Source organism: Mustelus asterias, chromosome 17, assembly GCF_964213995.1.
Source record: "Mustelus asterias chromosome 17, sMusAst1.hap1.1, whole genome shotgun sequence".
NCBI classification, from domain to species: domain Eukaryota; kingdom Metazoa; phylum Chordata; class Chondrichthyes; order Carcharhiniformes; family Triakidae; genus Mustelus; species Mustelus asterias.
In genome coordinates this window covers 31,115,315-31,142,885 of record NC_135817.1, presented here as the reverse complement: position 1 = coordinate 31,142,885, position 27,571 = coordinate 31,115,315, and the positions used below count along the sequence as shown (strand labels likewise).

General features: G+C 40.7%; 1 protein-coding gene across 3 annotated transcripts in view; it reads left to right on the top strand.

The window, feature by feature from the left end:
* The window catches only part of LOC144506410 (rho guanine nucleotide exchange factor TIAM1-like), a 306,108-nt gene that overhangs the window by 240,465 nt on the left and 38,072 nt on the right, over positions 1–27,571 (top strand). Inside the window, exon 1 of one of the 3 annotated variants that reach the window (XM_078232485.1) lies at positions 14,726–15,093. The exons of the other annotated variants lie outside the window; for them this stretch is intronic. Coding sequence (XP_078088611.1) covers positions 14,938–15,093 — 156 coding nt within the window. The 5' untranslated portion in view covers positions 14,726–14,937. Of the gene's footprint in view, positions 1–14,725; positions 15,094–27,571 lie in introns of those variants that run through there. 3 annotated transcript variants of the gene reach the window in all.

Sequence of the window (27,571 nt, the reverse complement as noted above, 5' to 3'; positions counted from 1 at the left end):
ATGAGATTAGATATTATTTAATGATATGCCAACATTGTATGCCTCAAGGCAACATAGTCCATCTATTTTTATTTCTTTATAACATTCAGCGGTTCAAAATGTGATTTGCACCAAGTCAAATTAAGTGTCTTTGCCACACTTTATGTAAATTAGGTTAAATGTTCCAGTCATGCCAGTGAAGAAATAGAAATTCAAACACCAAAGATCCTTGATTGGATAGATGGGTGTGTATGCATGAATAATGCATAACATGGAATATATCACTTGTGTAGATTTTCTGTGTGCTTGAGAGTGTGTGTGCTTGAGAGTGTGTGTGCATGTTTTGCAGATGAACAACAGGAGAAAGATATTGAGAAGAATGATAACAGTGAGGCTGCACCTTTAGTGTTTTGGAAATCAATGTTGGACTGACACAAATTATCAGCTGAGCAGTGCAGGGATTAGTTACTGTCCCTTTTGGGTGTTCCAATAACCAAAGTGGGGCCATTTCTCAAAATATTGTGTTACTACAGCTTGGGCAACATTCAACATGTTTCTCATGCCCTTGAAATGTTATAAGCAAATGATTGAATGTATGGAACTGAAAGGCTGCAGAGAGGATCATCTTGGCATGGCTACAGCGCTTTGGCCCACCTGCACCTCCGGCACTAACTGTGTGAGATGAGAGCAGGAATGTTGTCATTATGAGAGAGGACAGCTGCTGCCTCTCCCATTTGGCCAAGACTACTCTCCTGGGACAAAGCCATAGCACACTTCCATCTCTGCTCAAGAACAAATTGCAAAAGTGAGAAACTGTCAATCTAGCAACAGTAGCCTCGTAAAATCAATGATAATTTTCTGAGCTTGCATGACAACTTTGAGAACTGTCAGGAGGGGCTTTATCACAGTGGTTATGTAGATAGAGGTCTGCAATTGGTATATTTTGGAGGAAATGGCCTTCATGTTCTGTGTGAAGCCTTGCCATTTATCTGGAGTTGGATGTATAGCCATGTTCTGTGACATTGAAATCCTCTGCAATATGTGGCAATGCTTGGAGGTATTTTTGCTCCTGGGGGGAGAAAGGTCTACTTCCTCCTGTTTGCTATCTGGAGTAGGGCCTCAAAAGCATCATCTAAGAACGTGGAGATACAATCTGCAGATATAGCAGCCATTTTGCAGTTCAGAGGCATTTCCTTCTTTTAACATAAGAAATAGAGGCAGGAGTAACATATTTCGGCCTGCTTGAGCCTTCAATAAGATCGTGGCTGATTTGATTGTGATCTTAACTCCATTCATTTCCCCCCATTACCTTTGACACAGTAAAGGATCAAAAATTTGTTTAACTTGGTCTTGAATATATTCAATGACTTAGCTTCACTGCTCTCTGAGGTAGTGAATTCCTCTCATCTCTGTTTTAAATGGGAGACCCCTTATTTAGAAACTGTGGACCCTGGTTTCAGATCCTTCCATGAGGGGGAAACATTCTCTTAGTATTTACTTAGTTAAGCCACCTCAAAAACTTTATATGCTTCAATCAGATCAATGCAATCCTCTCAATACATATAGAAAGTAATAATATTCAAAATAAAAGTGTGAACTTTAATCACGTGCAGCTTACTTCAGGTTCAGGTGATGCCCGAGCCTTTAATCTGTCCCGGAGACTGGGCTGGTTTGAGCTCAATCTTTCCTCAATTTAGCCAACCTTCTCTAAAAGGATAAGGAGACCAAAACTATGCAGTATTCTAGGTATGGTCTCATCATACCCTATAAATTTTAAGAGTGTTGGAAAAACTCAACGGGTCTGGCAGAGAGAGAAAAACCATCTACCACCACCCTCCTTCACCTTTCTCTACCTGACTGAACTTATTTTATCATTGAACACTAGCTTTTCTTACTTCCTCTAAATAATAGGCATTGCTATGGTGACCTGAATGGGCCCCTAGTTATGCCTGTCTTTTCGTGGGGTATGTGGAGAATTTCTTGTTCCAGTCCTACTCAGCCCCCTCGCACACATCTTTTCCCCGTACATCTATGGTTGTATTGGGGCCGCTTCCAGAACTGGAAAAATTAATCAATTTTGTTTCCAATTTCCACTCTTCTCTCACCTCGTGGTCCATCTACGACGCTTCCCTTCCATTCCTTGACTTATGTCTCCATTTCTGGGGATAGACATTCTACTAATATTCATTGACTCCCAAGGCTACCTTGACCACACCCCTTCACACTTGCTTTCTGTAAGGACTCGAATCCATTCCTCCAGTTTCTTCCACTTTGTTTCCTGTTCTGATGATCCTACCTTCAGAACAGCACTTCCAGCATGTCGTACATTTTCCTCAGCTGAGGATTCCAATACCCCCTTCCCCGTCCCAGCAAACTCGTTGACAATGTCAACTCCAGCACAATGCCACCATCAAACACATCTTCCCCTTTCCTTTCAGCATTCCGAAGGAACCATTCCCTCTGCGACACACTGGTCTACTCCCCTCTCATCCCCCAACAACTCATCTCCTTCCCACAACACCTTCCCATGCAATTACCAGAGGCATAACGTCTGCTTTTTTACCTCCTCATTGTCCCAATCCCAAAATGCCAAAACATTCCTTCCAGGTGAAACAGAGATTCGCTTGTACATCTTTCAATTCACCATTTTGATCATGTGCCCACAATTCTGTCCTTGGCTTGATACAGTGATTCATTGAAACCTACCAAAAGCTGGAGGAATAGTACCTCCTCTTCTGGTTAGGAACTTTACAACCTTCTAGATTCAACACTTAGTTCAACAACTTCAGACCACAAATTTTGAATTTATGTTGAATTTTGAGTCCATTTCGGATATCCTTTTCTCCCAACTGCCACTCTCAATCTTGTGTTCATGTTTTTGCTTTCAAACAGCACTGATCTTTATTCTGCTATTAACACCGACTCTGGATCGCTGCTTTTTGTTTCTTTACAACTACCATTACCACTCGCTTTGCCTTTCATTCCATGACAGTTTTGTCATTTAGTCTCCCCTGCCTTCTAACCTATCCTTGACGTTTTGCTCCACCTGATCCTACCTGTTTTTTTTTCAAACAACATAAAACACATCACATTTCTACCTCTTTAGTTTCAAAGAAGTCATATTGCACTCAACTTGGTTTCTCTCTCCACAGATACTGCCAGACCTGTTGAATTTTCCCAGCACGCTTCTTTAAATTCAAATCTCCAGCATCTGCAGTAATTTGCTTTTATTTTAGTTCCTACTTTTGTACTCCATCCCCCTTGCAATAAAGGCCTTCCAAATTACTTGCTCGACCTGCATACTAACTTCTTGTGATTTATGTACGAGGACACCCAGATCCCTCCATAACACAGCATTCCATAGTCTGTCTCCATTTAAATAATAATCTGTTTTTCTGTTCTTCACACCAAAGTGGACAACCTCACATTTTCCCACATTATGCTCCATCTCTAGATTCAGTATCCTCCTCACAACTTGCTTTTTCCCATGTATCCTGCAGCCACTTCATTTAAGACCCTAGAATGAAAGCTATACATCCTATTAGTTTACCAAGTACTTTTTCTCTGGTGATAGTGATTGTGTTAAGTTCTTCCCTCCCCTTTTCCCCTTGATTTTTTTTACTATTCTTGAGGTGCTTTCCGAGTCTTTTACATGAAGGCAGATACAAAATATTTGTTCAAAGTTTCTACCATTTCCTTGCTTCCCATTATTAATTTCCTAGTTTTTTCCTCTGAGACCAATATTTACTTTATCTACTTTCCTTCATTTTAGATGTAGAAATGGTCAAGAGCTTCAGGTGTCCAGATCACCAACAACCTGTCCTGGTCCTCTCATGCTGACACTATAGTTAAAAAAGCCCACCAATGCCCCTACTTTCTCAGAAGACAAAGGAAATTTAGCATGTCAACTATGACTCTCACCAACTTTTACAGATGCACCATAGAAAGCATTCTTTTTGGTTATATCACAGCTTGGTATGGCTCCTGCTCGAACCAAGACCGCAAGAAACTACAAAAGCTCGTAAATGTCACCCAGTCCATCACGCAAACCAGCCTCCCATCACCAACCTGACTCTGTCTACAGTTCCCGCTGCCTTGGAAAAACAGCCAGCATAATTAAGGATCCCACACACCCTGGACATACTCTCTTCCACCTTCTTCTGTTGGGAAAAAGATACAAAATTCTGAGGTCACGCCCAACTGACTCGAGAACAGCTTCTTCCTGCTGCCACCAGACTTTTGCATGGACCTACCTTGCACTAAGCTGATCTTTCTCTACACCCTAGCTATGACTGTAACACTACATTCTGCACCCTCTCTCCTTCTCTATGAATGGTATGCTTTGTCTGTATAGCATGCAAGAAACAATACTTTTCACTGTATACTAATACATGTGACAATAATAAATCAAATTAAATATACTTGTAGAAGCGCTTGCTGTCTGGTTTTATATTTCCTGACAGTTTGCTTTCAATAATATTCTAATTTTAAAAAAATTTTTGTAAGTCATTCTTTGCTGGTTTCTAAAATTTTTTTTTGCAATCTTCTTGCCTACCACTAATCTTCACAGCATTTTTCTTTCAAATTTATGCCTTCCTTAATTCCTTTCTCATTGTCTTTCTACATGGAATTTAGCTTTGTTCAGAGTTACAAAATATTTCCTTGAATGTCTGTCACTGTTTCTCTAACATTTTGCCTTTTTAGCTATTTTCCCAGTCCATTGTAGCCAACTCTGTTTTTATAGATCATAGAATCCTACAGTGCAGAAGGAGGCCATTTGGCCCATCAAGTCTGCACCGATCACACTTTCACCCAGGCCCTATTCCCCTCATCCCATGCATTTAACCTAGCCAGCCCCACTGACACACGGGTAATTTAGCATGGCCAATCAATCTTGCCCACACATCTGATTTGGAGGCAGCTTCAAATTTTTGGATTGCTGCATCAATGAAGGTGTCTTTACTTTTCCAAATATCAAAGGTGCAATCCCGAGACGAGTAAAGAAATTAAATCTGGAATAAAGAACAAAGAAAATTACAGCACAGGAACAGGCCCCTCGGCCCTCCAAGCCTGCACCGACCATGCTGCCCGTCTGAACTAAAACCCCCTACCCTTCCCGGGACCATATCCCTCTATTCCCATCCTATTTGTGTATTTGTCCTGACGCCCCTTAAAACTTACTACCGTATCTGCTTCCACCACCTCCCCTGGCAGTGAGTTCCAGGCACCCACCACCCTCTGTGTAAAAAAAAAAACTTGCCTCGTACGTCTCCTTTAAACCTTGTCCCTCGCACCTTAAACCTATGCCCTCTGGTAATTGACTTTTCCATCCTGGGAAAAGGTTTCTGACTATCCACTCTGTCCATGCCCCTCATAATCTTGTAGACTTCTATCAGGCCGCCCCTCAACCTCCGTCGTTTCAGTGAGAACAAACCAAGTTTCTCCAACCTCTCCTCATAGCTAATGCCCCCCATGCCAGGCAACATCCTGGTAAATCTTTTCTGTACCCTCTCCAAAGCCTCCACATCCTTCTGGTAGTGTGGCGACCAGAATTGAACACTATATGCCAAGTGCGGCCTAACTAAGGTTCTATAAAGCTGCAACATGACTTGCCAATTTTTAAACTCAATGCCCCGGCCGATGAAGGCAAGCATGCCATGTGCCGCCTTGACTACCTTCTCCACCTGCGTTGCCACTTTGTGACCTGATGGTAGGATGGAACTTGTCGATGTCATCATATAGTTGTTTCAGTGATTGTTCACCATGAGTTCAAAGGAAGAAAATGTCATCGATGTATCTAGTGTATAGCATCGGTATAGTGTATAGCACGTTGCATCCTACCATCAGACTCACCATGGACTACTCTCCAGAATCGTTTGCATTCTTGGACACGCATCTCCATTAAGGACGGTCACCTCAGTACCTCACTGTACCGCAAGCCCACGGATAACCTCACGATGCTCCATTTCTCCAGCTTCCACCCTAAACACGTTAAAGAAGCCATCCCCTACGGACAAGCCCTCCGTATACACAGGATCTGCTCGGATGAGGAGGATCGCAACAGACACCTCCAGACACTGAAAGATGCCCTCATAAGAACGGGATATGGCGCTCGACTCATTGATCGACAGTTCCGAAGCGCCACAGCGAAAAACCTCCACAGAAGACAAACACGACACGGTGGACAGAGTGCCCTTCGTCGTCCAGTACTTCCCCAGAGCAGAGAAGCTACGGCATCTCCTCCGGAGCCTTCAACATGTCATTGATGAAGACGAACATCTCGCCAAGGCCATCCCCACACCCCCACTTCTTGCTTCAACAGTCGCACAACCTCAAACAGACCATTGTCCGCAGCAAACTACCCAGCCTTCAGGAGAACAGTGACCACGACACCACACAACCCTGCCACAGCAACCTCTGCAAGACGTGCCGGATCATCGACACAGATGCCATCATCTCACATGAGAACACCATCCACCAGGTACACGGTACACACACTTGCAACTCGGCCAACGTTGTCTACCTGATACACTGCAGGAAAGGATGTCCCGAGGCATAGTACATTGAGGAAACCATGCAGACGCTATGACAACAGATGAATGAACACTGCTCGACAATCACCAGGCAAGACTGTTCTCTTCCTGTTGGGGAGCACTTCAGCAGTCACGGGCATTCAGCCTCTGATCTTCGGGTAAGCGTTCTCCAAGGCGGCCTTCGCGACACATGACACTGCAGGGTCGCTGAGCAGAAACTGATAGCCAAGTTCCGTACACATGAGGACGGCCTCAACCGGGATCTTGGGTTCATGTCACACTATCTGTAACCCCCACGACTTGCCTGGACTTGCAAAATCTCACTAGCTGTCCTGCCTGGAGACAATACACATCTCTTTAACCTGTGCTTAATGCTCTCTGCACTCACATTGTCTGTACCTTTAAGACTTGATTAGCTGTATTAGCATTGATTAGCTTGATTAGCATTCCAATCATTATTCTGTAAATTGAGTTTGTGTCTCTGTATGCCTTGTTTGTGAGCACATCTCCCACTCCACCTGACGAAGGGGCAGCGCTCCGAAAGCTAGTGGCTTTTGCTACCAAATAAACCTGTTAGACTTTAACCTGGTGTTTTTAGACTTCTTACTGTGTTTACCCCACTCCAACACCGGCATCTCCACATCATGACCTCCCCTGTAGCCAGTGAGGATACAAAGATTTCTCTCAAGGCCCCAGCAATTTCCTCCCTTGCCTCTCTCAGTATTTTGGGGTATATCCCATCAGGCCCTGGGGACTTGTCTACCTTAATGTTTCTCAAGAACCCCAATACCACCTTTTTGATCTCAGCATGACTCATACTATCTACACACCCTTTCCCAGATTCATCATCCACCAAGTCGTTCTCTTTGAATACTGACGCAAAGTACTATTTAATGCCTCGCCCATTTCCTCTGGCTCCATGCATAGACTCCCTCCCCTGTCCTTGAGTGGGCCAACCCTCTCCCTGGCTACCCTCTTGCTCTTTACATATGTATAAAAAGCCTTGGGATTTTCCTTAATCCTGCTGGCCAATGATTTTTCATGACCCCTTTTAGCCCTCTTTACTCCTTGTTTAAGTTTCTTTCTACTTTCCTCGTATTCCACACTTGCCTGTTTTCATCCCTTTCAAATGATCTTTAGTTAAGTTTCTGTCACTGGTTTTCAGACCCAAGTTTCTCATCCTTAAACTGAATGTTAAATTCTATCCTGTCATGGTCAGTGTTGTCTAGTGGATCCTTTACAATGAGTTCATTACTGAATCCTGTCACATTATTAGGTATAAAATAGCCTGTTCCTTGGTTGGTTCCAGAAAGTTTTGTTCTAAGAAACTCTCACAACGATGCTCTGTAAACTCATCCTCAAGGCTACCTTTGCTAATTTAATTTATCTAATGTCTATGATTAAAATTGCCCATGATTGTTGAAGTATATTTTCACGCTCCCATTTTTTCTTGATGTATATTCTGTCCTGCAGTGTAGTTACTATTGGGGGCCTATAAACTAGGTACAGTTCCCTATTTTTGAATCCTGGGTGCTATTGCGCCATGGATTAAAACATATTTCCCCCATACTAGTCTTTGAGTCATGCATTCAACTCTCTGACTTTATTTACCCTATGCCAATTTGCTCATGGCTCAAGTAATAATCCAGAGATTAGTTTTGTTGTTCTGATTCATAATTTAGCCTGTAATTGCCTCTTATATTTATTAGCAGAACCCCATTCTTCATTCAAGCAGAGTGTACCTTTCCTTTAAGATAAACTTGCTACCTTTAAGTGGCAGCAGAGATGCGCAATTTCCTACTCCACTCCCCACCCTGAAACAGATGTGCAGCCAATGAATAGCGCAGGTAGCTATGGCTCATTATAGTGTCCCAGCACAAATTTAACAAGCTGCCATTCTTTTGGGATTTTAGCCACGTTACTAAAAGTGAATTCAGAAAAATCCAGGGCCTTGTTTACAAATATCAGAGCGAGAGCTAGTGGCATGGCAACTGTCTCCTTGGTTTCTGTTGCTCTTGATCTGTGGTTAACTTATACTGAGATGTTTGGAGTGCAGCAGTTGCCATGTGATGAGCATGGTGACGTGCCAGTATCATGGAGGAGAAGCAATATAGGAAGGAGTTAAGGTACCATTTAAAGAGGGCACGGCCTACCAGGTGGTAGCTTGCCTGCTCTGATGAAGTCTTTGAACTTTGTGCAGCAATATTCTGCAGACTTGGAATCGCGGAAGCTCTCACACAATGCCCATCCCTTGAAATGACACAAGCTACATTTTTGTGTGGCTGAGTAGTATCCAGACCTAAGAATCTCTCCATGCTGCTCTTGATTGCCTCAAGGCGGTCTCGGAAGTCTGAGTCAGTGAAGTTCTGTCTTCTCTAAATTATTGTTATGCTATGCTGCCCTCTGAATCCAGGTAGTGAAATCTGTCTTTGCACTAGAATATTGGTAACACGTGCAATGAAGTGACAAGGGTGAATGAAAGAGCCTAGTGCTGTTGCCTGTTTGTCTCCAATATGCAGCCTAAAATTGCAGGCTGAATTTTGATTTTAAAAGCTGCACTTGAGTTTCTCAGTACTTTAGCTGCTTGCACCCATTTTACAGCAAAGTCTGCAGCAAGCAGAATGCAAATAAGCAGACACATGAAGCCCTTCGGAGGCCAGTGGTAGGCGCAGTTTTATTATAACCTTTGATATCCCTTGCAGATTTTGTTTTCACATTAGCTTCACAATATAAAAAATACTGGAAATACTCAGCAGGTCAGGCAGCACCGGTAGAGAGAGAAACAATTAATATTTTAGATCGATGACTTTTCACCAAAACTGGAAAGAGAAACAAGAGGTGGGGCTGGAGGATGTATAAATGACAGTGGCAGAATCAATACCAACATCTGCCCCAAAAAATGGAAGCAGTAGCTGAAGATTGTTCCGTCTGGAAGACTAAGGTGCATTTTGCTTTTACCTTTTGATATGTTGGTAACATTTATGTTAATAATTCTACATCTATATTGGCAAGCCCAACTCTGAATCAGCTGATAATTGTTTTTACGTCTTCTGTGCTATTACAATCTATTTGTATTGGGGACAGAGGAATAACCTTTCCAACTTCTCTACAATTCTCTGATATTCTGAATTACAGTTATCCTGCTGATTGCTGTAATTCCACAGTTACTTCAGTGATGAATAGCTCAGGAACAGGAATAGAACATTCATTCCTTGAACCTGTCCTAACATTGAATTGGGTCATGATTGATCTGTACCTCAACTCCTTTAACCCACTTTTGATTTTTAGCCATTGATATTTGTAAATAATAAAAAAAACAGCCAAACTGAATCTTGAAAATTTGAATTCACTGAGTGTTCATAGTCTTTTAAGGAACAGAATCCCGCATTCGGCACAAGCGGCGCGGTGGCACAGTGGTTAGCACTGCTGCCTCACAGCTCCAGGGACCTGGGTTTGATTCCTGGCTTGGATCACTGTCTGTGCGGAGTTTGCATGTTCTCCCCGTGTCTGCATGGGTTTCCTCTGGGTGCTCCGGTTTCCTCCCACACTCCAAAGATGTGCAGGTTAGGTTGATTGGCCATGCTAAATTAACCCTTAGTGTCCCGGGATGTGTAGGTTAGCGGGATTAGCAGGATGAATATGTGGGGTGACGCGGATAGGGTCTGGGTGGGGTTGTTGTCAGTGCAGACTCTATGGGCAGAATGGCTGCCTTCTGCACTGTAGGGAGTCTTATGATTCCCACCACCTTCTGTGTGGAAAAAGTGCCTCCCTGATGTCACACCTGAAATATCTAGCTTCGTGCTTTCCAAATTATTTTCCAATTTGAATACCTGAAAGTTAACATGACTTCAGGGGCCAACAAAGTAAATTGTAATATTCCTTGTCTAATTACTGTAGATAATTTATTGTGTATTGTATAAATCAATATATAGCAATGCATTATATAAATATGAATATATTTTAAACAACTTTGTAAAAAAGGTTATTATTTTATGATCTTGGGTTTCAACCAAGCTTTCCATATTCCCTGGTAACAGAAAACTCAGAGAAGCCCCTCTGTCCCCTCATCGATGCACATATGCACTCCCCCTCTCCCATAACCACACACGTATTCCCCTCTTCCTAACCCCGCTTCTCCTCCACTCACTTACTCCGCAACCTTTTCTCCAACCCCCCCCCCCCCCCCCCCCCCCCCCAAACACACTCACACATTAGCCCCTCTTGCCAACCTTCTTCTCTCACTCATCCATTTAACAGCCCCTCTTTCAATCCCCCTCCCCACCACATACATAAACACCTAGGGTCATCTTCCCAAACTCCCTACTGCTTCCACTCTTCCCCCACCTCCCTCAACTCACTCACAGTTAAGTAAGCTAGCGAATTCTTGGTTCATTTGCCTGGGCATCACATTGTACTAGAGTGAGCCATCTGGGGTAATGAAAGCTGCAATTTTTTTAGCATGGGTAGTCATGCCAGAACCCCCTCACAGATTGACTGCTAATTTAAGTGGAGTTGCCCACTCAGTCGATATAGCCTTCAGTGTGAGGAATTGAGTATGAATCAGTTTGGATCACTGCGTCAACTTTTCTATAGTCAATACAGAGCCTTTTGGAATCATTTTTGCTTAGGGACTAATACGATAGGAGGATTGACTGGGTTTGCTTATGTTGTTTTTCACATGTATCAAATCTTCTCTCAAGCGTACTTGGCCAGTATGAGTTCTGTTTAGACCATAAGACATCGGAGCAGAATTTAGGCCACTCTGCCCATCGAGTCGAGCCATTCGATCATGGCTGATATTTTTCTCATCCCATTCTCCTGCCTTTTCCCCATAACCCTTGATCCCCTTATTAATCAAGAACCTATCTATCTCTGTCTTAAAGACATTCAATGACCTGTCCTCCACAGCCTTCTGCGGCAAAGAGTTCCACAGATTCACCACTCTCTGGCTGAAGAAATTCCTCCTCATCTCTGTTTTTATGTATTGTCCCTTTAGCCAGAGATTGTGCCCTCTGGTTCTAGTTTTTCCTACTGGTGGAAACATCTGGAACATATGGATGATATTGGAATAGTGTAGTTTTGATGGGCTTTAGATTGGTTTCACTGGTCGGCGCAACATCGAGGGCCGAAGGGCCTGTACTGCGCTGTTATGTTCTATGTTCACTCGTCAGCCCCTCTCCCCTCCCCCTAATTTGGTCAAGTTGCTGGTCTGTGAAGCAGAGTCACTAGCCTGGAATAGGAACCTGTACAACAAGCAGACAGGAGCAGAAGCATAGTACAGTTTGCAGCTGGCACTTACCTTCCCTGCTCAGGCACTTAACCCCCTTTTTTTCCTTCACTAAGGAAGTGATTGGGGTTGAGAAACACATCAGCCATGATCAAATGGCGGAGCAGAATGACGCAATCTGTATCTATATCTTATGGATCATGTCTGGCAGCCGCTAGCTGCGTCAAGTCAGCACAAAACATCCTGGACCCTTTCAAACTTGCCGCTAGAAGTTTTTTCTGAAGTTGGTTCACTGTCCACTTCATGATGTGTTTGGTGGCATTTCTGTCCTGGTCTGTCCCGTCAGTGCCTTTGGATTGTGTGGTCTGCTCTCCAGAGGAGGGAAAACTTGTGACTCCAAATGTGACCTCTGACACCCAATGGAGGTCATGGCTCACAGTTTGAAAAACCCTGTTTTAGCTCCAATTTTATGATTATTCCCCATTACTCTTAATTTCCTCACCAGTGGAAATCACTTCGCTGTATCCTCTCTGTCAGATTCTTTTGTCACGTGGAACACCTCAATCATATGAACTCGAGGGAATATAACCCAGGTTTATGCAACTTGTCCTCAATTTATCCCTTGAAGCCTTGGTATTCTTGTAAATCTGTCATTTATCTAGTCTATGGTTGGTATAATCATAGAATCCCTACAGTGCAGAAGGAGGCCATTCGGCCTATCGAGTCTGCACTAACCATATTCCCACGCAGGCCCTACCCCCATAACCCCACACATCCACCCTACTGGTTCCCCTGACACTAAGTGACAATTTAGCATGGCCAATGCACCTAACCTGCACTTCTTTGGACTGTGGGAGGAAACTGGAGCACCCGGAGGAAACCCACGCAGACACTGGGGGAATGTGCAAACATATTCTTTTTGAATGCAGTGCCAGAACTGAACGTAATACTCCAGATGGTATCTGACTAAGACCCTGTATAACTAAGGCATTAGTTCCTTGAATGCAAGTACCCAAGTAAACTGACTTGTTCATTTGTCGTGGTAAAGTAGTTTGCAAGTTTATAACCATCTCTTAAAGCAGAATACAAGGAAATAACTCTCATAAGTGAGAATATTTGCAATTACTACTGTTCAATATTAACAAATGTTGAGGTGTTTCAAGCAATGAAGTGAACACTGCAATTAGTGGGCGTAGTTAAGAGTATTTGAAGCTGTTCTCCATGAGTGTTACAGTAGCAAAATTATTATACAGCATATTGATTTATAGAATTGCCAGATATGATACAGAACTGTGCAAAAACAATGTACAGATCAATTTTTAACATTAAAAACTTCATTGTTACTCTTTGTTCACTGAAATTTATAAAATGGGCATATTTAAAGGAAAAAATACATTGAAGCAGTTTGAAGTTGTTTGTGCTTAAATAGTTACACGTCAGAATTTTCCAGCCCCCTCCTGCCCCCACGGCACGTTTGTCCGAGGCAGAGGTGGTTTGCCATTGGCCGCCGGCAGCACCTTCCGGTCCCGCCGAAGTCAATGGTAATCCCCTGTTGCAGGCAGGAAGGGCTGGAAAATCCCACCCACTGTTTTAAAATAAGTATGATGTGCATTTTGAAACTCCCTCTGCTTTGCATCACTGTCTCTGAAGTTCTTTATGATGTTGCACTTCAAGTATATGAAATACATGTTTTAACTTGTATACCCCACCCTTAAATGCATTATACTGAAGCCTTCAGGATTGTAACAGCGGCAACTTTAGTAAAACAATGCTTAGTATTTCAGATGAATGAAACATAGCTGAAGTTTGAGAGCATCTTTGCCCTTTCTGAGATAAAAACTGATTTTAAAACTGATGTTACAAAGGTAGGCTAAACAGATATACTTATTAGTTTAGAAAAGCCACTTAACGTCTTTTAAGCTCTTCCACCAAGGTTCTCTAGGAATTTCTGTAATAACCTTTCAGATCTTGACTGAGAATTGATTAGAATCTGATCCAGCTGTTTCTATAGAAACAGCTGAAGCGAACTGTGACCTTTGATTTTTTTTCTTAACTTTGCGAAGTAGTTAGTGTTTATTTATATTTGACATGTGATGAACTTTAAAGTAAAATCAAGTATGTGAAAAATTGCTTTGTTTTGGAATCTTTGTGAATTTTCAGCTTATAGTTAGAACTGCAGGTTCTGCTAAACTTGTCACATTTAGTCTTTGTCAGTTGCTGTAATGTTTACAGATTTTAGCACTTTGCTGCATTGTATAACTTGATTACTTTGTTTGAGTTGACAGTATTATTCAAGTGTGTCTTAATGGGGAAAAATGTGGATGATGTTCAGATCAGACAGCTGTGCCTCTGTTTTGTATTTTGGGAAAATGCCATCTGTTCAGGATTCTTTGCTGGTTGCCTCTGAAGTGACGAGTGCTGTAGCTGAATTCAAAGAAATTAGAAAGGAAAATTGATTATGAATAATTATTCCTGCAGAATCTTTGCAGCAGTTGTAAATGGCATTAGATCATTCCGTTGGTTTTAGAGTGTGAATAATTAATTGCAGATCAGAATGAAAAAAAAAGGCAAAGAAAAAATGTAGAATTCCTCTGTGATATTGGCCAGAAGCTGAAACTCAGCTTCAAAGAAGAGCCTTTCTTTTACAAGGCTGTAAACATTGGCATCCTTTTTACATGCAACCCATTCAACCGCATAGAGCCATAGATGACATTTCCGGTAATTTTCTTTGCAGTGTTTGATAGTTTTGTGCAGTTCAGTGCAGCTTCACACAATTGAGTATTAGTATTCCAGTGGGGGAACTAAACCAATTGGATGAACCAGCGCCCTAGGAAGCAGACAGTGACATTCCGATGTCAGCTTCAGCAGGCTGTCTTTCATGTTTCTGCTAGTTCTTTTTGCTGCTGTGTTCGATGAGAACACTTTTGTTGACAGGAACTACTCTTCATTGCTGGACATGCTGTAACAGATACTGGAATCCTAGTTCAGATAAACATTGAAGGATTTAGGGTTGAGGTAGTTAGAATAGGATTACAGCATTTGCTCCATTCTGAACTGATTCTCAGTACTGCAGCTCTGCATAGCATAGAAAGAACAGTAAGCACAGCGTCTTGTACATTTGAACTATTTTAAAAATGAAGGAAAAACAAAAATTATTACCATTGATGAACCATCTGCCACGTTTTAAGATTCCGGCTGATGAGAATTGATGATAAATGTATAATAACAAAGCAGATTTATTCATTAGGTAAAGGGTTTCTTTTCACAATGTCAGTCTTCTGGAGAGTAAAACACAAGGCCAAAGACCAGGACATCAAAGGATCCTGTGACTCGATTTACGAGATGCTTTACTTGGTGAGAATCTGATTATTGTTCGTCTAGGTATGATTGAATAATCAAGCCATATATAATTTTGAAAATGTTGTCGATGCTTTTAGGGAATAGCTACAGTTGAGTGTTTTTAAAGATTGTATTTGCTTTATCAGCATTTTGACTGCACATGAACATTTGAAATTCTATTTATTATGCAGTATAGATAACAAATTAATAGATACTAAAATCCTTTGAGCTGCTTTTTATATTTGATTGTAATGGTTGTTAGTTGTTAGAAAAAAACTGATTAGTCTATTTTACAAACAAGGCTTCTATTACCTTTTATTGTTTTGTGTAAACATAACTCAACTTCGACATTATCATTATTTGTTATAAAATGGCTGGTTTACGGAACAATCATACATATATTCTTTGCAATTCGATTTGGTACCTTTGAACAATCTGAATATCTGATAAGCAAATAATTTTGTTGTTTGGTAGAGTTTTATGTGTACTATTAAAATAATTGTATTTCAAGTTTGAAAACTATATGTTGGTTGAGATGACATGGCAATGTAATGCAGCGCAGCAATATGCAGAGATAGGTAGAACGTGGTTTTGTATCTGTAATTCTCCTGATAAGTGCAAGGATGTGAAGGGTGAAAAAAAATATTGTACACCCCTTATCATTGAGATATGTTAGTGTAAAGATAAATTTACTGGGTTAATCATCTAGAAGCATGAGTCAAATTCTACCATGGAAATTTGAACATTTGAAATAAATTAGAATTTAACACAAAAGTTGGAAATACAAACTGTTAAGTTGTTCTAAAAACTCAATTGGTTCCTGTTGTCCTGTGAGACAGAATTTTAACTATGAGGGATAATTGGATAGGATCATGTTCTTTTGTCTGGAATAGCGGAGGCTGAGGGGAGATTTAATTGAACTGAATTAAATTGAGGAGCCTAGATAGAGTGGAAAGGAAAAACCTTTTCAATTTGACAGAAAGTTCAATAATTAGGGTAATTGGTAGATGGGTTAAAGGGGAGTTGAGATTTTTTTCCACCCACTCACTAGCAGAAGGGGTGTTAGAGGCAGAAAGTCTTTGTTTCGTAACCTCCAGGGTAAGGACCAGGAATGGAAAGGTGGGATGCGACTTGCTAGCTCTTTTGCAGCTAATAGCTATAGTTGCCTCCTTCTGTACTGCAAACAAATCTTAATCAGTCTGACCTATATGTGACTCCAGTTCAGGTTGATTCTTAGCCCTCTTTTAAGTGCCTAGAATATCAAAGTTTCCTTTTATTCATTCATGGAATGTGGTTGCTATTATTGCCACCCCTAGTTACTCTTGAGTAGATAGGTTAGGAACATCCACTATGCTGTTAGGAATGGAGTTCCTGGACTTTGATGCAGTGACAGTGTAGGAATGGTGATATAGTTCCAAGCCTGGATGGTGTGTGACTTGGAGAGGACCTTGCAGATTGTGGTGTTCCCATGCATCTGTTACCCTTGTCCTTCTAGATGGTAGATGCCGCAGGTTTGGAAGGTGTTGTTCAAGAAGTTTTGGTGCGTTGCTGCAGCGCATCTTGTACACTGCTGCCACTGTGCATCAGTGCTGGAGGGAGTGAATGCTTTCTTGTGGTGTATGGGGTGCCAGTAAGGCAGGCTGCTTTATCCTGGAATCTTCTCGAGTGTTGTTGGAGCTGCACTCATTCAGGCAAGTGCCGAGCATTTCATCAAATCCTGAATTGTGCCTTCTAGTTGGAGGACAGGCTTTGGGGATTCAGAGAGTGAGTTACAGTCTGCAGAATTCTTAGCTTGTTAACCTGCTCTTCTAGCTACAGTATTTATGTGGCTGGTCCAGTTCTGTTTCTGATCAATGGTAACCCACCCACAATGTTGATAATGGAGAATTCAGCAATGGTAATGCCATTTAACATTATGGGGAGATGGTTAAATTCTCTTCGGTTAGAGATGGTCATTGCCTGGCACTTGTGTGGCACGAATGTTACTTGACACTTATCAGCCCAAGCCTGAATATTGTCTAGTTTTTGCTGCATGTGGACCGCTTCAATATCTGAGGAGTCGCGAATGGTGATTGTCATTGTACAGTCATCTGCACTAATATTCCCACTCCTAACCTTATAAATGAGGGAAGGTAATTGATGAAGCATCGGAAGATGATTGGGCCTAGAACATAGTTGTGTCAAACCTTGAGCATGTAGATTGTTAGCAATACCTGCACCTAAGAATGAATAATCATTAACAATTCTGACTAACGTTAATAGGTCGCTTGCTCCACTTTAACAGAAAATTGTTGGATGTGTGGGAAATTTAAGTAAAAAAGGTCACACAATGCCAGTTATTTTCTGCAGCAGAAGCATACATCTGAAGAGTGTTGCTAGGTTACAGTACCTGTAGGTGAGAATAATGCAATTCAACTTTATATTAAAAATAAACCGTTTAACAGAATGCAAAACCTTCCTGCACCTCAACTGTTTCAACTATTTTATTTAGTTTTCTCCCCCAATTTGGGTTGTGCTGGCAACCAAATTTTCTGCTCACATTTGTCTTTTCCCTGTTTGTTTCTTTTTGATATTATTCATACTTCAATTTCTATCATTTTTAACTCTCTCTCAGCTATGCATTTATGAATTTTGATATCTGAGTATCTAACAGTAAAGGAGAATATTGTGTGCAATGAAGTAACAATATGATTTTTAGTTTAACATAATGAATGTTGAAAAGTCATAATTAGTGTACGATTTCCATTTACCCTTCACATAACTCCAATCTTACACTGTAAATGTCAAAATGGTAACTTGACTTTGTAAGAGTTAATTTTGTCTTGTATGTTAGTTAATATGTCAGCCCGTGTAATTAGAATGTCATGGTTTTATGGATTATTGGATCAAAAGCAATCTTTAGTCTCTGCCCCTAAAATTATTCCACACAATCAGCAAAAACAACACGTGAACGCATTGATCGTGAATTACTCATGATTTTGCTTGTTTAGATCTGTCAGGGAGCAATTCAATGTTTTTTTTTCCCCCTAAATTCCTAAACCCTGACTTTTAATAGAAAATACATTATTAATGGCTGATTAAAGCTGGCATCAGAGCAATGGAGAAAGGAAGATGAGTGAAGAGGTCAAAACAGATGCATGTAGTTGATGAGGCGGCAGGAAAACAGACGACTTTCTAAAATGATATACAGAATGCCCTAAGTGTTCACTTAGGAAGGCCTCTTTATGCAACTATCATCTTAATGTGCAAGCATATATTGTTGATAAAAGACGGAAACATTCCAATTATTAACAGCCATCAGAGAATGACAACAACGCACGCCATGGAGCTGATTTTCTGCATGTTCTTGATGCCATTCCACTTTCTGCCCTTTTGATTGAAGCTTTAGATTAGAGGCCACGGCTCCAGTCAGAGATGGGGCAGGAATCTCATTAAAAAATGCAAGTAAAGCTCCTATATTCTTAAACGAACCCTGATACAATTTTCAAGTACTGGGGGGAAAGCAAATGCTCTCTGTACATTAATATATCATTAATATTCCTCCTGGCCCTACAGAAGTTGACATGCCAGATCCATGGGGCGGGATTTTACAGTCTCACTCATCCTGAAACCGTAAAATCCCACCTGCGGTCAACGGACTTTTCCATGGTTTGCCCCTAGCCGCCTCCGATTCCCGGGGCGGGCAGGCCAATAAAATTCCAGCCGTGACCTTCACTGGCCATTACTTGGGATTGCATTTCTCCACACCCAGTTAACTCAACCGGATTAGCTCTGCAGATGAACCACTGGATTTCTTCTCCTCGCTATCCTCCTTAATTAGTAACCTGTTCCAAATGTGCATGTACCTCGCCACACATATGGTAATGAGCTTCACCCAGAGAAATGTTTTTGGCCTGTGACAGCCTTCATTGCCTGGGCTTACTCTGCCTGCCTTGCAATAAAATGAGCAGGGATGTCTTTCTGTATCCTAATTTCAACTTATTTTGTAAATTTAAAAAATGAATTTCAAAATCCCTAAAAGACAAAGGGATCTCCTCCTCATCGCTAACTATTTCACCATGCACCTCCCCCACTTCCCTCCTCTACAACTGAACAATCCGTACTGTTCCATGTTGAACGTTACTTGACGAATTGATGATAATGAGGGATACAAAATGTACCATGGGTGGTGAACTAGCCTGTCGCAAGCACAGGGTTTCACTGATAGCAGCGACTAGGAATTCTTATGAAAAATAGTCTTGTCTCCAAGTGAGAACACATTCCGCCATGTGGCGTGGCAATCGCACCATCCTAAGTGCAACAGGGTAAGGACATATCCAGCCATCCAAAGCTGGGCATCTAATTAGGCACTCTTGCCCATGAGAAGTAGAATTGTGTGATGCCAGAACCTGCAAGCTCGCAACCCAGCACATCATCTTTCTTCCATTAACATCAAGCTGTGAGCCAACTCTTGTTTCACAATAGAATATAGAATGGCATGCCAGGAGCAACACCGGGCATGCCTGGATGAGTTGTCAAACTAGTGAAGCTTACCTAATTGCATCCTGCATGCCAAAACCAGCATTCCAAAGATAATGCTAAGCAGTCCCATAACCAATGGATTCGAGCAAAACTTTATAGGCCCACCACATCGAGTCAAGGATTGTGAACTGGAGGAATGGGCTCCATAAGTAGATAATAATGTGGCATAGCTTAGCACAAGCTCATTTGCATGCATCTGCAGCCAAAAATCTCGGGCTTGTCCTTACTCTTCCTTCTCCTGAGAACCCCCTGTCATTGATTCTCTTGTCCAGCCAATTTGGTTTATTCCATATGGCACGAAGTAATATGTGACTGCATTGAACACAAAGAAGACTGTGAGCCCTGATACCGGTAACACTTAAGAACAAGCTTCCCTGCAAGATGTTTTGGCACAGCTATGACACTGGTATCAACTTCAACTTCAGAATCTGAAAAATATTTCTTCCATCTTGCTGTATAGAATAAGTTCTAACCAATTAATTAATTAAACTAATTAAAATTGAAAATGTGTGCGCGAAGAAAACCCGATTACTTACAGAACCAGGCCTCCTCCATTTTCGCTTGTGATAATCATTTGTTGTCGGCTTCTTTTCAATTAAAGGCAGACAACATCCTCAATAGAGGAAGACATACAACTCATACAAATGAAATTAAAATGCTGCTGGAAAATAAATAAATATTTAATAAGCATAGGGATATGGTAACATAGTAGTTACGTAACTGGACTAGTCATCCAGGTGCCTGAACTAATTATCAGAGACAGGAGTCAAAACCCTATTACTTAGGGAACTTAAATTCAATTAATTAAATAAAATCTCAAATAAAAAGCTAGTTTCAGAAATGGTGACCTTGAAACTACCGATTGTTCTAAAAACTCATCTGTTCAGCAATGTTCTTTAGGAAAGCAATGCTGCCGCTCTTACCTGGGCTGGCCTTTTTGTGGCTCCAAGCCCACAACAATGCGATTGATTCTTAACTACTTTCTGAAATGATCTAGCAAGCCACTCGGGTTTTATCCAAGAAGGTCATTCACATTCGGCTTCTTGAGGGCAGTTGGAGATGGGCAATAAATGCTGGCTTTACCAAGTATGCCCACATCCCTTGAATGAGCACATTTGTATATTACTTTTAGATTTTTTTAATCCAGTGAACCACTTTACATTTCCCCGAATATTTTTAAATGTTTGGCTAATTTAATACATGCATGTCTCAGTCAAAATAAAATTTACTCAACCTGTGAGCGTAATCAAATGAACTTCCCATTGGAGGTACCTTCTTGTGATTCCATGGTTGTTAACTGTTTGCAGTCCTTGTTTCCTCAAACATTGATTCAGCCCTCAATAACCCTCTACTTGGTGGTTAACACAAAAGCAGTCCATTTCATCTGCCTTGCATAGCAGTGCCTATTGTGGCTTGTTTCCCCCAAATTCGTCTGTCTGAGAGTCTTCCAGCAGCAAGAACAACTACCTTCTCTTCTATGTCCAGGTTTTAAAACTTGCAACTAACCTTCAATAGGTTTCAAACTGGGCCTCTGTCCCTGGGTCACATGGCTTTATCTCTAGGCAGACATGAGGCCATATGTCGCTTTCCACTATTCAATTTTACATTGAATTAAATGAAGGCGCTTTAAACAAAACCACGTTATAAGGTCTGGCAATCATAAAACGGAGAGGCATAATACAGAATGCTGGATGAGTAGTGTAATACAAGAGTCTGGCACATCTAATGTGGGGATGAGTACAGTACCACCAACACAGTGATGTAAGAGAACACATGATCCACACCTAGGAGTCAGTCTCATGCTGGTAGAGCTGCGTACTATCAAGCATGGAGGGAGCTCTAGCTTGAATCCTTTAGTGTATGTATGTAAATAGTTCTTACACTTAATAAATACACACAGTCAACCAACTTAAGACCATGGAGACTTCATTAGGACCCAACCCGAATTGTACTCAACACTCTACAACAAGTTGAGGGTTGTATTGTACGTGAATCACAAAAAAACAGCATGCAGGTACAGCAAATAATTAAGAAGGCAAAAGGATTGTTGGCCTTTATTGCAAGATGGGTGGAGTATAAAAGTACAGAAGTCTTGCTACATCTGTGCAGGGCATTGGTGAGACCACATCTTGAGTTTTGGTTAACTTGCTTAAGGAGGAACATAACTTGCATTGGAGGCAGTTTAGTGAAGATTCACTAGACTGTCCTGAGATGAAGGAGTTGTCTTATGAGGAAAGGTTGAGCAGATTGGGCTTATATTAATTGGAGTTTAGGAGAATGAGAGATGATATTGAAACAAATAAAATGCTGAGGAGGCTTTACAGGTAAATATCTGAGAGGGTATTTCTCTTGTGGAGAATCTAGAACCATGGGCTACAGTTTCAAAATAAAGGGTTTCCCAATTAAGACAGAGTTGAGGATGAATTTCTTCTGTTAGATGATCATTAGTTTTTGGAGTTCTCTCACTCAGTGAGCAGTGGAGGCTGGGTCATTGAAGTTATCAAGGTTGAGTTAGACAGATGTTTGATTGACGAGAGTTATGGGGACAGGCAAGCAAGTGGAATCAAGGCCACGTTAGATCAGCAATAATCTTATTGATTGGCGGGAACAAGCTTGAAGGGCTGAATGATCTACTCCTCTTTCTTATGTACTTTTTGGTTGGCCTTATTCTTAGGATTAAACAATAAATCAGTGCGAGCATGGTTTACTAATTTGCACCAACTGCATTTTATCTAGTAATATATTTCTATACCTGTAGCCTGCCTTTTTTGCCTGGCTGAACAATTCCTACCCTTCAGCGTGACAAAGCACACATTTTGCAAGCTGATTGTTGTTCTGCCCTTAATGTTTATGAACAGGAAGCCACTCCAGTCTAATTGGAATTAAATTGTAAACACAGCAAATAGGGATGAGTGAGCGGTCTTATTCTTTTTGAAGTCAATGTGAATAATTTGGCTTGAATACAATATTATACGCATCAGGTCACATTTTCTGAAGTTGTGTCTTAGATACGAGATTACAGAATAGAAAGATTTCCTGGTTAAATTTTTTTATAGAGTATACTGATTTTGAAAAAGTCATCGTTCACCAATAGGGTAATTATTTTTGGCTCTGTCCACCTAAAGGCACAGGATTATTGCTTGGGTTTTGAAATCCTTTCAATGTGCTTTGCACATTTTTTAAAAAAGCTTAATTAACTATTGCTATATGGTAGCAAATAACTTGCCATTTTTCTTTCTTATGAAAACCTAATAATACTTTCAACCAGTAGTGAAGTAAATTTTCTTCAATAAGATCCATGTGATTTGAATGAGCAGTATGCTTCAATGTTAGCCTAACTTTTTCTTTTGAACTAAATTCATATAAAAATGAGATTAGTTAGAAAGTTATCCGAGCTGTTTTCTAACGTCAGGAAGGACAACTTTAGCTAAGCATGATGTGAAAAAAATCTATAGGTCATCGTGATTGAATGTATTCTGGAATAGCCCAGCTGTTTAGTATGTCATTATAAAATGCTGGCAGCAATGTTAGGGACAGAACAATCAATTTTTCAGGCCATGAATATTTTAAAAATACATTTAAGGCAGGGTCTGGAATAACGGAAGTTTTAGTATTTTTTACATGTGGAACATAAAGAGCAATCATCGTTAGCAAAACTTTTAGAGTGAGATTCATGGTTTTAAATGCCAGAAGCTTTGCAAACCCGTTTACATGTGTGTTTATTATGTGCGAATTAGATTAACACCAAAGTAGGCCACATTTTTTATACGTAAATAGCTCATTGCCTGTGGTATTGTTCAAGAGTGATCAGGTTGCAGGCTAGCTATTAAGACGGAGCTCTGTTTAAGCTATCCTTTTAAACCATTGCTGAGAGAGTCCCTGGGAGAAAGTGATCCAACTAAGTAAGCACAGTCCAAGATTAATCCGAGAATTGTTGAATGAAGTTTTTGTAGATTGACAGCTGCTTGTAAATTTTTCTTGAGAAGAGGCCAGATTAAACATTTATCAGGAAAATCTTTCTTTTTTTATATATAAATATAGGTATAATTTTGATACTTTGAAGCGTAATTCACCAGATTCATTTTTAAAGTGCAGATCACTCATCACTTTTCTCACAAGAAATATTGCTTTAGAATAATGCTACACTGCTCAAGTGGAGTTGTGTCCCAATAAAGCCTCAAATTTTAATCAAATAAACAAATACAAGTTCATTCAAACTTGAATTGCTTTTTAGGGATAGGAATGTACTTATCAATTTTATTCTGGAGTTTGGAAGTGCAAGTCAGAAGCAGATAGCACTTTAAAATTGTTTTGTAGCTATGACAGAATGTAGTATCTGAGGCGTGGCATCTGTGTGTACTGATGTTTTTAAGAAATTGCTAACACATCTGCCATTGCATTGCTCATTGCAAGTTACATTATTTAGAATGACATGAATATTATAATATATTGCTTTGCCATTAAGCTGGAGTTGTGTTAACCTGGCAAACCCATTTAACCCTTTAAAGCTAGAAAGTCTAAATCACCTCAGAAAACAAAGCATGACTGAAAAAGTAAACAAGTAAATAGAGTTAAAGTGCAAATCAGCCATAATCTAACTGAAAGGCAGAACAGGCTGTAGTAGTTGAGTAACCCAATCCTGTTCCTATCATTATTGAAGGGGAGGAGGAAATAAGAAAAGCCTGGATTTATAAAGGGCCACTATGAGGAATCATGAAAAGTACCAGATAACCAGGTTCTTAGAGTCACAGAGGTTTACAGCATGGAAACAGGCCCTTCAACCCAACTTGTCCATGCCGCCCAGTTTTTACCACTAAGCTAGTCTCAATTGCCTGCATTTGGCCCATGTCCCTCTATACCATCTTATTCATGTAACTGTCTAAATGCTTTTTAAAAGACAAAATTGTACCTGCCTCTATTACTGCCTTTGGCAACTCGTTCCAGACACTCACCACCACCTGAGTGAAAAAATTGCCCCTCTGGACCCTTTTGTATCTCTCCCCTGTCACCTTAAACTATGCTCTCTGGTTTTAGACTCCCCTACCTTTGGGAAAAGATGTAGACTATCTACCTCATCTATGCCCCTCATTATTTTATAGACCTCTATAAGATCACCCCTAAGCCTCCGACGCTTCAGGAAAAAGTCCCAGTCTATTCAGCCTCTCATAACTCAAACCATCAAGTCCTGGTAGAATCCTATTAAATCTTTTCTGCACTCTTTCTAGTTTAATAGTATCCTTTCTATAATTGGGTGACCAGAACTGTATACAGTATTACAAGTGTGGCCTTACTAATATCTTGTACAACATCAACAAGACGCCCCAACTCCTGTATTCAATGTTCTGACCAATGAAAGCAAGCATGCGGAATGCCTTTTTCACCACCCTGTCCACCTGTGACTCCACTTTCAAGGAGTTATGAACCTGTACTCCTAGATCTTTGTTCTATAACTCTCCCCAATGCCCTACCATTAACTGAATAGGTCCTGCCCTGATTTGATCTACCAAAATGCATCACCTCACATTTATCTAAATTAAACTCCATCTGCCATTCATCAGCCCACTGGCCCAATTGATCAAGATCCCGTTGCAATCCTAAAAAAACATCTTCACTGTGTACTATGCCACCAATCTCGGTGTCATCGGCAAACCATGCCTCCTAAGTTCTCATCCAAATCATTAATATAAATAACAAATAACAGTGGACCCCGCACTGATCCCTGAGGCACACCGCTGGTCACAGGCCTCCAGTTTGAAAAACAGCCCTCTACAACCACCTTCTCTTCTGTCATCAAGCCAATTTTGTACCCAATTGGCTACCTCACCCTGGATCTCGTGAGATTTAACCTTATGCAACAACCTACCATGTGGTACCTTGTCAAAGGCCTTGCTACAGTCCATGTAGACAACATCGACTGCCCTCATCTACCTTCTTGGTTACCCCTTCAAAAAACTCAATCAAATTTGTGAGAGTTCAATTTTTTTCAGATAAAGTTCAAAATATAGTTACATATATGGGATAATGATTGCAACAGTAAGTCAGCAACTACAATAGTACTTTACCTTTTATCTCTTCCCTTTATTTCTCTCTCACCTCACACCCAACTTTTCTCTCCCTTTCCACACGTGCTGAAGAAACCACAACTCCATTTCATCGTCCAGTATCTGGATTATTGCACATCTGCAGAAACTTCGAAGAACAAAGAAAATTACAGCACAGGAGCAGGCCATTCGGCCCTGCAAGCCTGCACCGACCATGCTGCCCGACTTGAACTAAAAACCCCTACTCTTCCAGGAAACATATCCCTCTACTCCCATCCTATTCATGTATTTGTCAAGACGCCCCTTAAAAGTTACTATCGTATCTGCTTCTCCCCCAGCAGCGAGTACATGTTCATGTACAATTAATTACTTGGTATGACAGCAACTGGTACTGTGTAGGTGTAAGCATTCAGGACAGAACAAGATTTCCCCAAACAGCAATAAGAAAATGAGCAATTTTCTTTTTTGGTGGCATTAGTTGAAGGAGGAATTTTGGATAGAATGCTGGAGAACCCCTTGGATTTGTACAAAATAATAACAATAGATCTTGAGCGTTCTTCTGAACCACTGGAATAGGTGGAAAGGATCTATATTTAACATCTCTCATGTAGGATGGAGTACCAATGATGCGTTCCCACAGTATTGGACTAAATATTAGTCAGTCTAAATTATTTGTTCAAATCCTGGATTGGGACTTGCCTCTTGGAAAAAGCTAAATCAAGTTGGCAAGAAGACGCAACAGTGAAGGGTTGATATTTTGGAAGTGTTTGATTTGATGGTGTTAATATTACTGTAATAAAGCTACTCCTGGCACCTGAGTAAGTTTATTACACTGTTATTTGAATATTAATGTTTCTTCAAGTTTAAAACTTCAGGGAAAAATGGATAATTTAGTAAGTTTGGAATTCTTTGGACCTACAGACACTGAAGCTTAAATAGAGTCATGTGTTGGGCAGGTTTTATGGGAATAACTGGAATATTGATCAGTATAAACTGTATACAAATTTCCAGCCAAGTAGTACCTCCAAACAGCTTTGATATTTTCAGCCAGTTGTAGCATTTTGTGCTGAGATGAGGATTAACCACAGAATAAGATGCTGCATCAGGATCCCCCTCAGTCCTTTAGAAGCAATACTATTCTGACTAAGTCTAATAATGGCTTGAAACTTGGATTGTTGAACTAGTTTATATACTTGAAGAAGAATTAGAATTGTGATGGAGATTAATTTATTTAAACAGACCAAGTTAAACTATTTGCTTGGAGTTTTACTGGGAGCAATCTAACTGTCCTCAAAGTTTATTTTAATTTCAGTGGTTTTAATTGGTCATTCCGCAGTTCCTGAAACATTTCAAGCATGCTCGAGCAACTAAAGAGAGAATTTAAAGATTTTTCAATTGGACAGAATTCAAAAAAGGATGTTACGAGACTTTTAAACCAATGATTTAACTCAGCTGGAATAGTGTCACTCTGTTATTTGATAGTATAATTACTGGAATTATTTCCTTTGCTTCCACCCTTTTAATGGGATATCAGTAATTTTCCAGTTGTTTTCCGTGTTGATGATGAGTGGTTTTAACATTCCTATTGGTAAATCCCGTTTTCTTGCCACTCTTGATCTATGTCACAGTGTCCGCCCAGTGCTGCTGTTCTGAATTGTGACTTTTTCTTGCTGAACCCTCAGTTCTTGCTTTGGCAATATTTCCCTCATAACAGTATCAATAAATCTAGTGGTACTTGGGCTAAGAAGGAGGTGGGGATTGGGCAGCCACAGCTTGTAGGCGTATTCCACTGGAAAGCTGCCAGTTTAGATCTTGCAATTAGATCGTATGCCTGTATTTTTCACTCGTGCTCATTGTTAAGTCATTCCCTTGCCCGCCGTACCACCACCCCTCACAACTCTCCCACCACTGCCATCACACAAGTTTTTAAA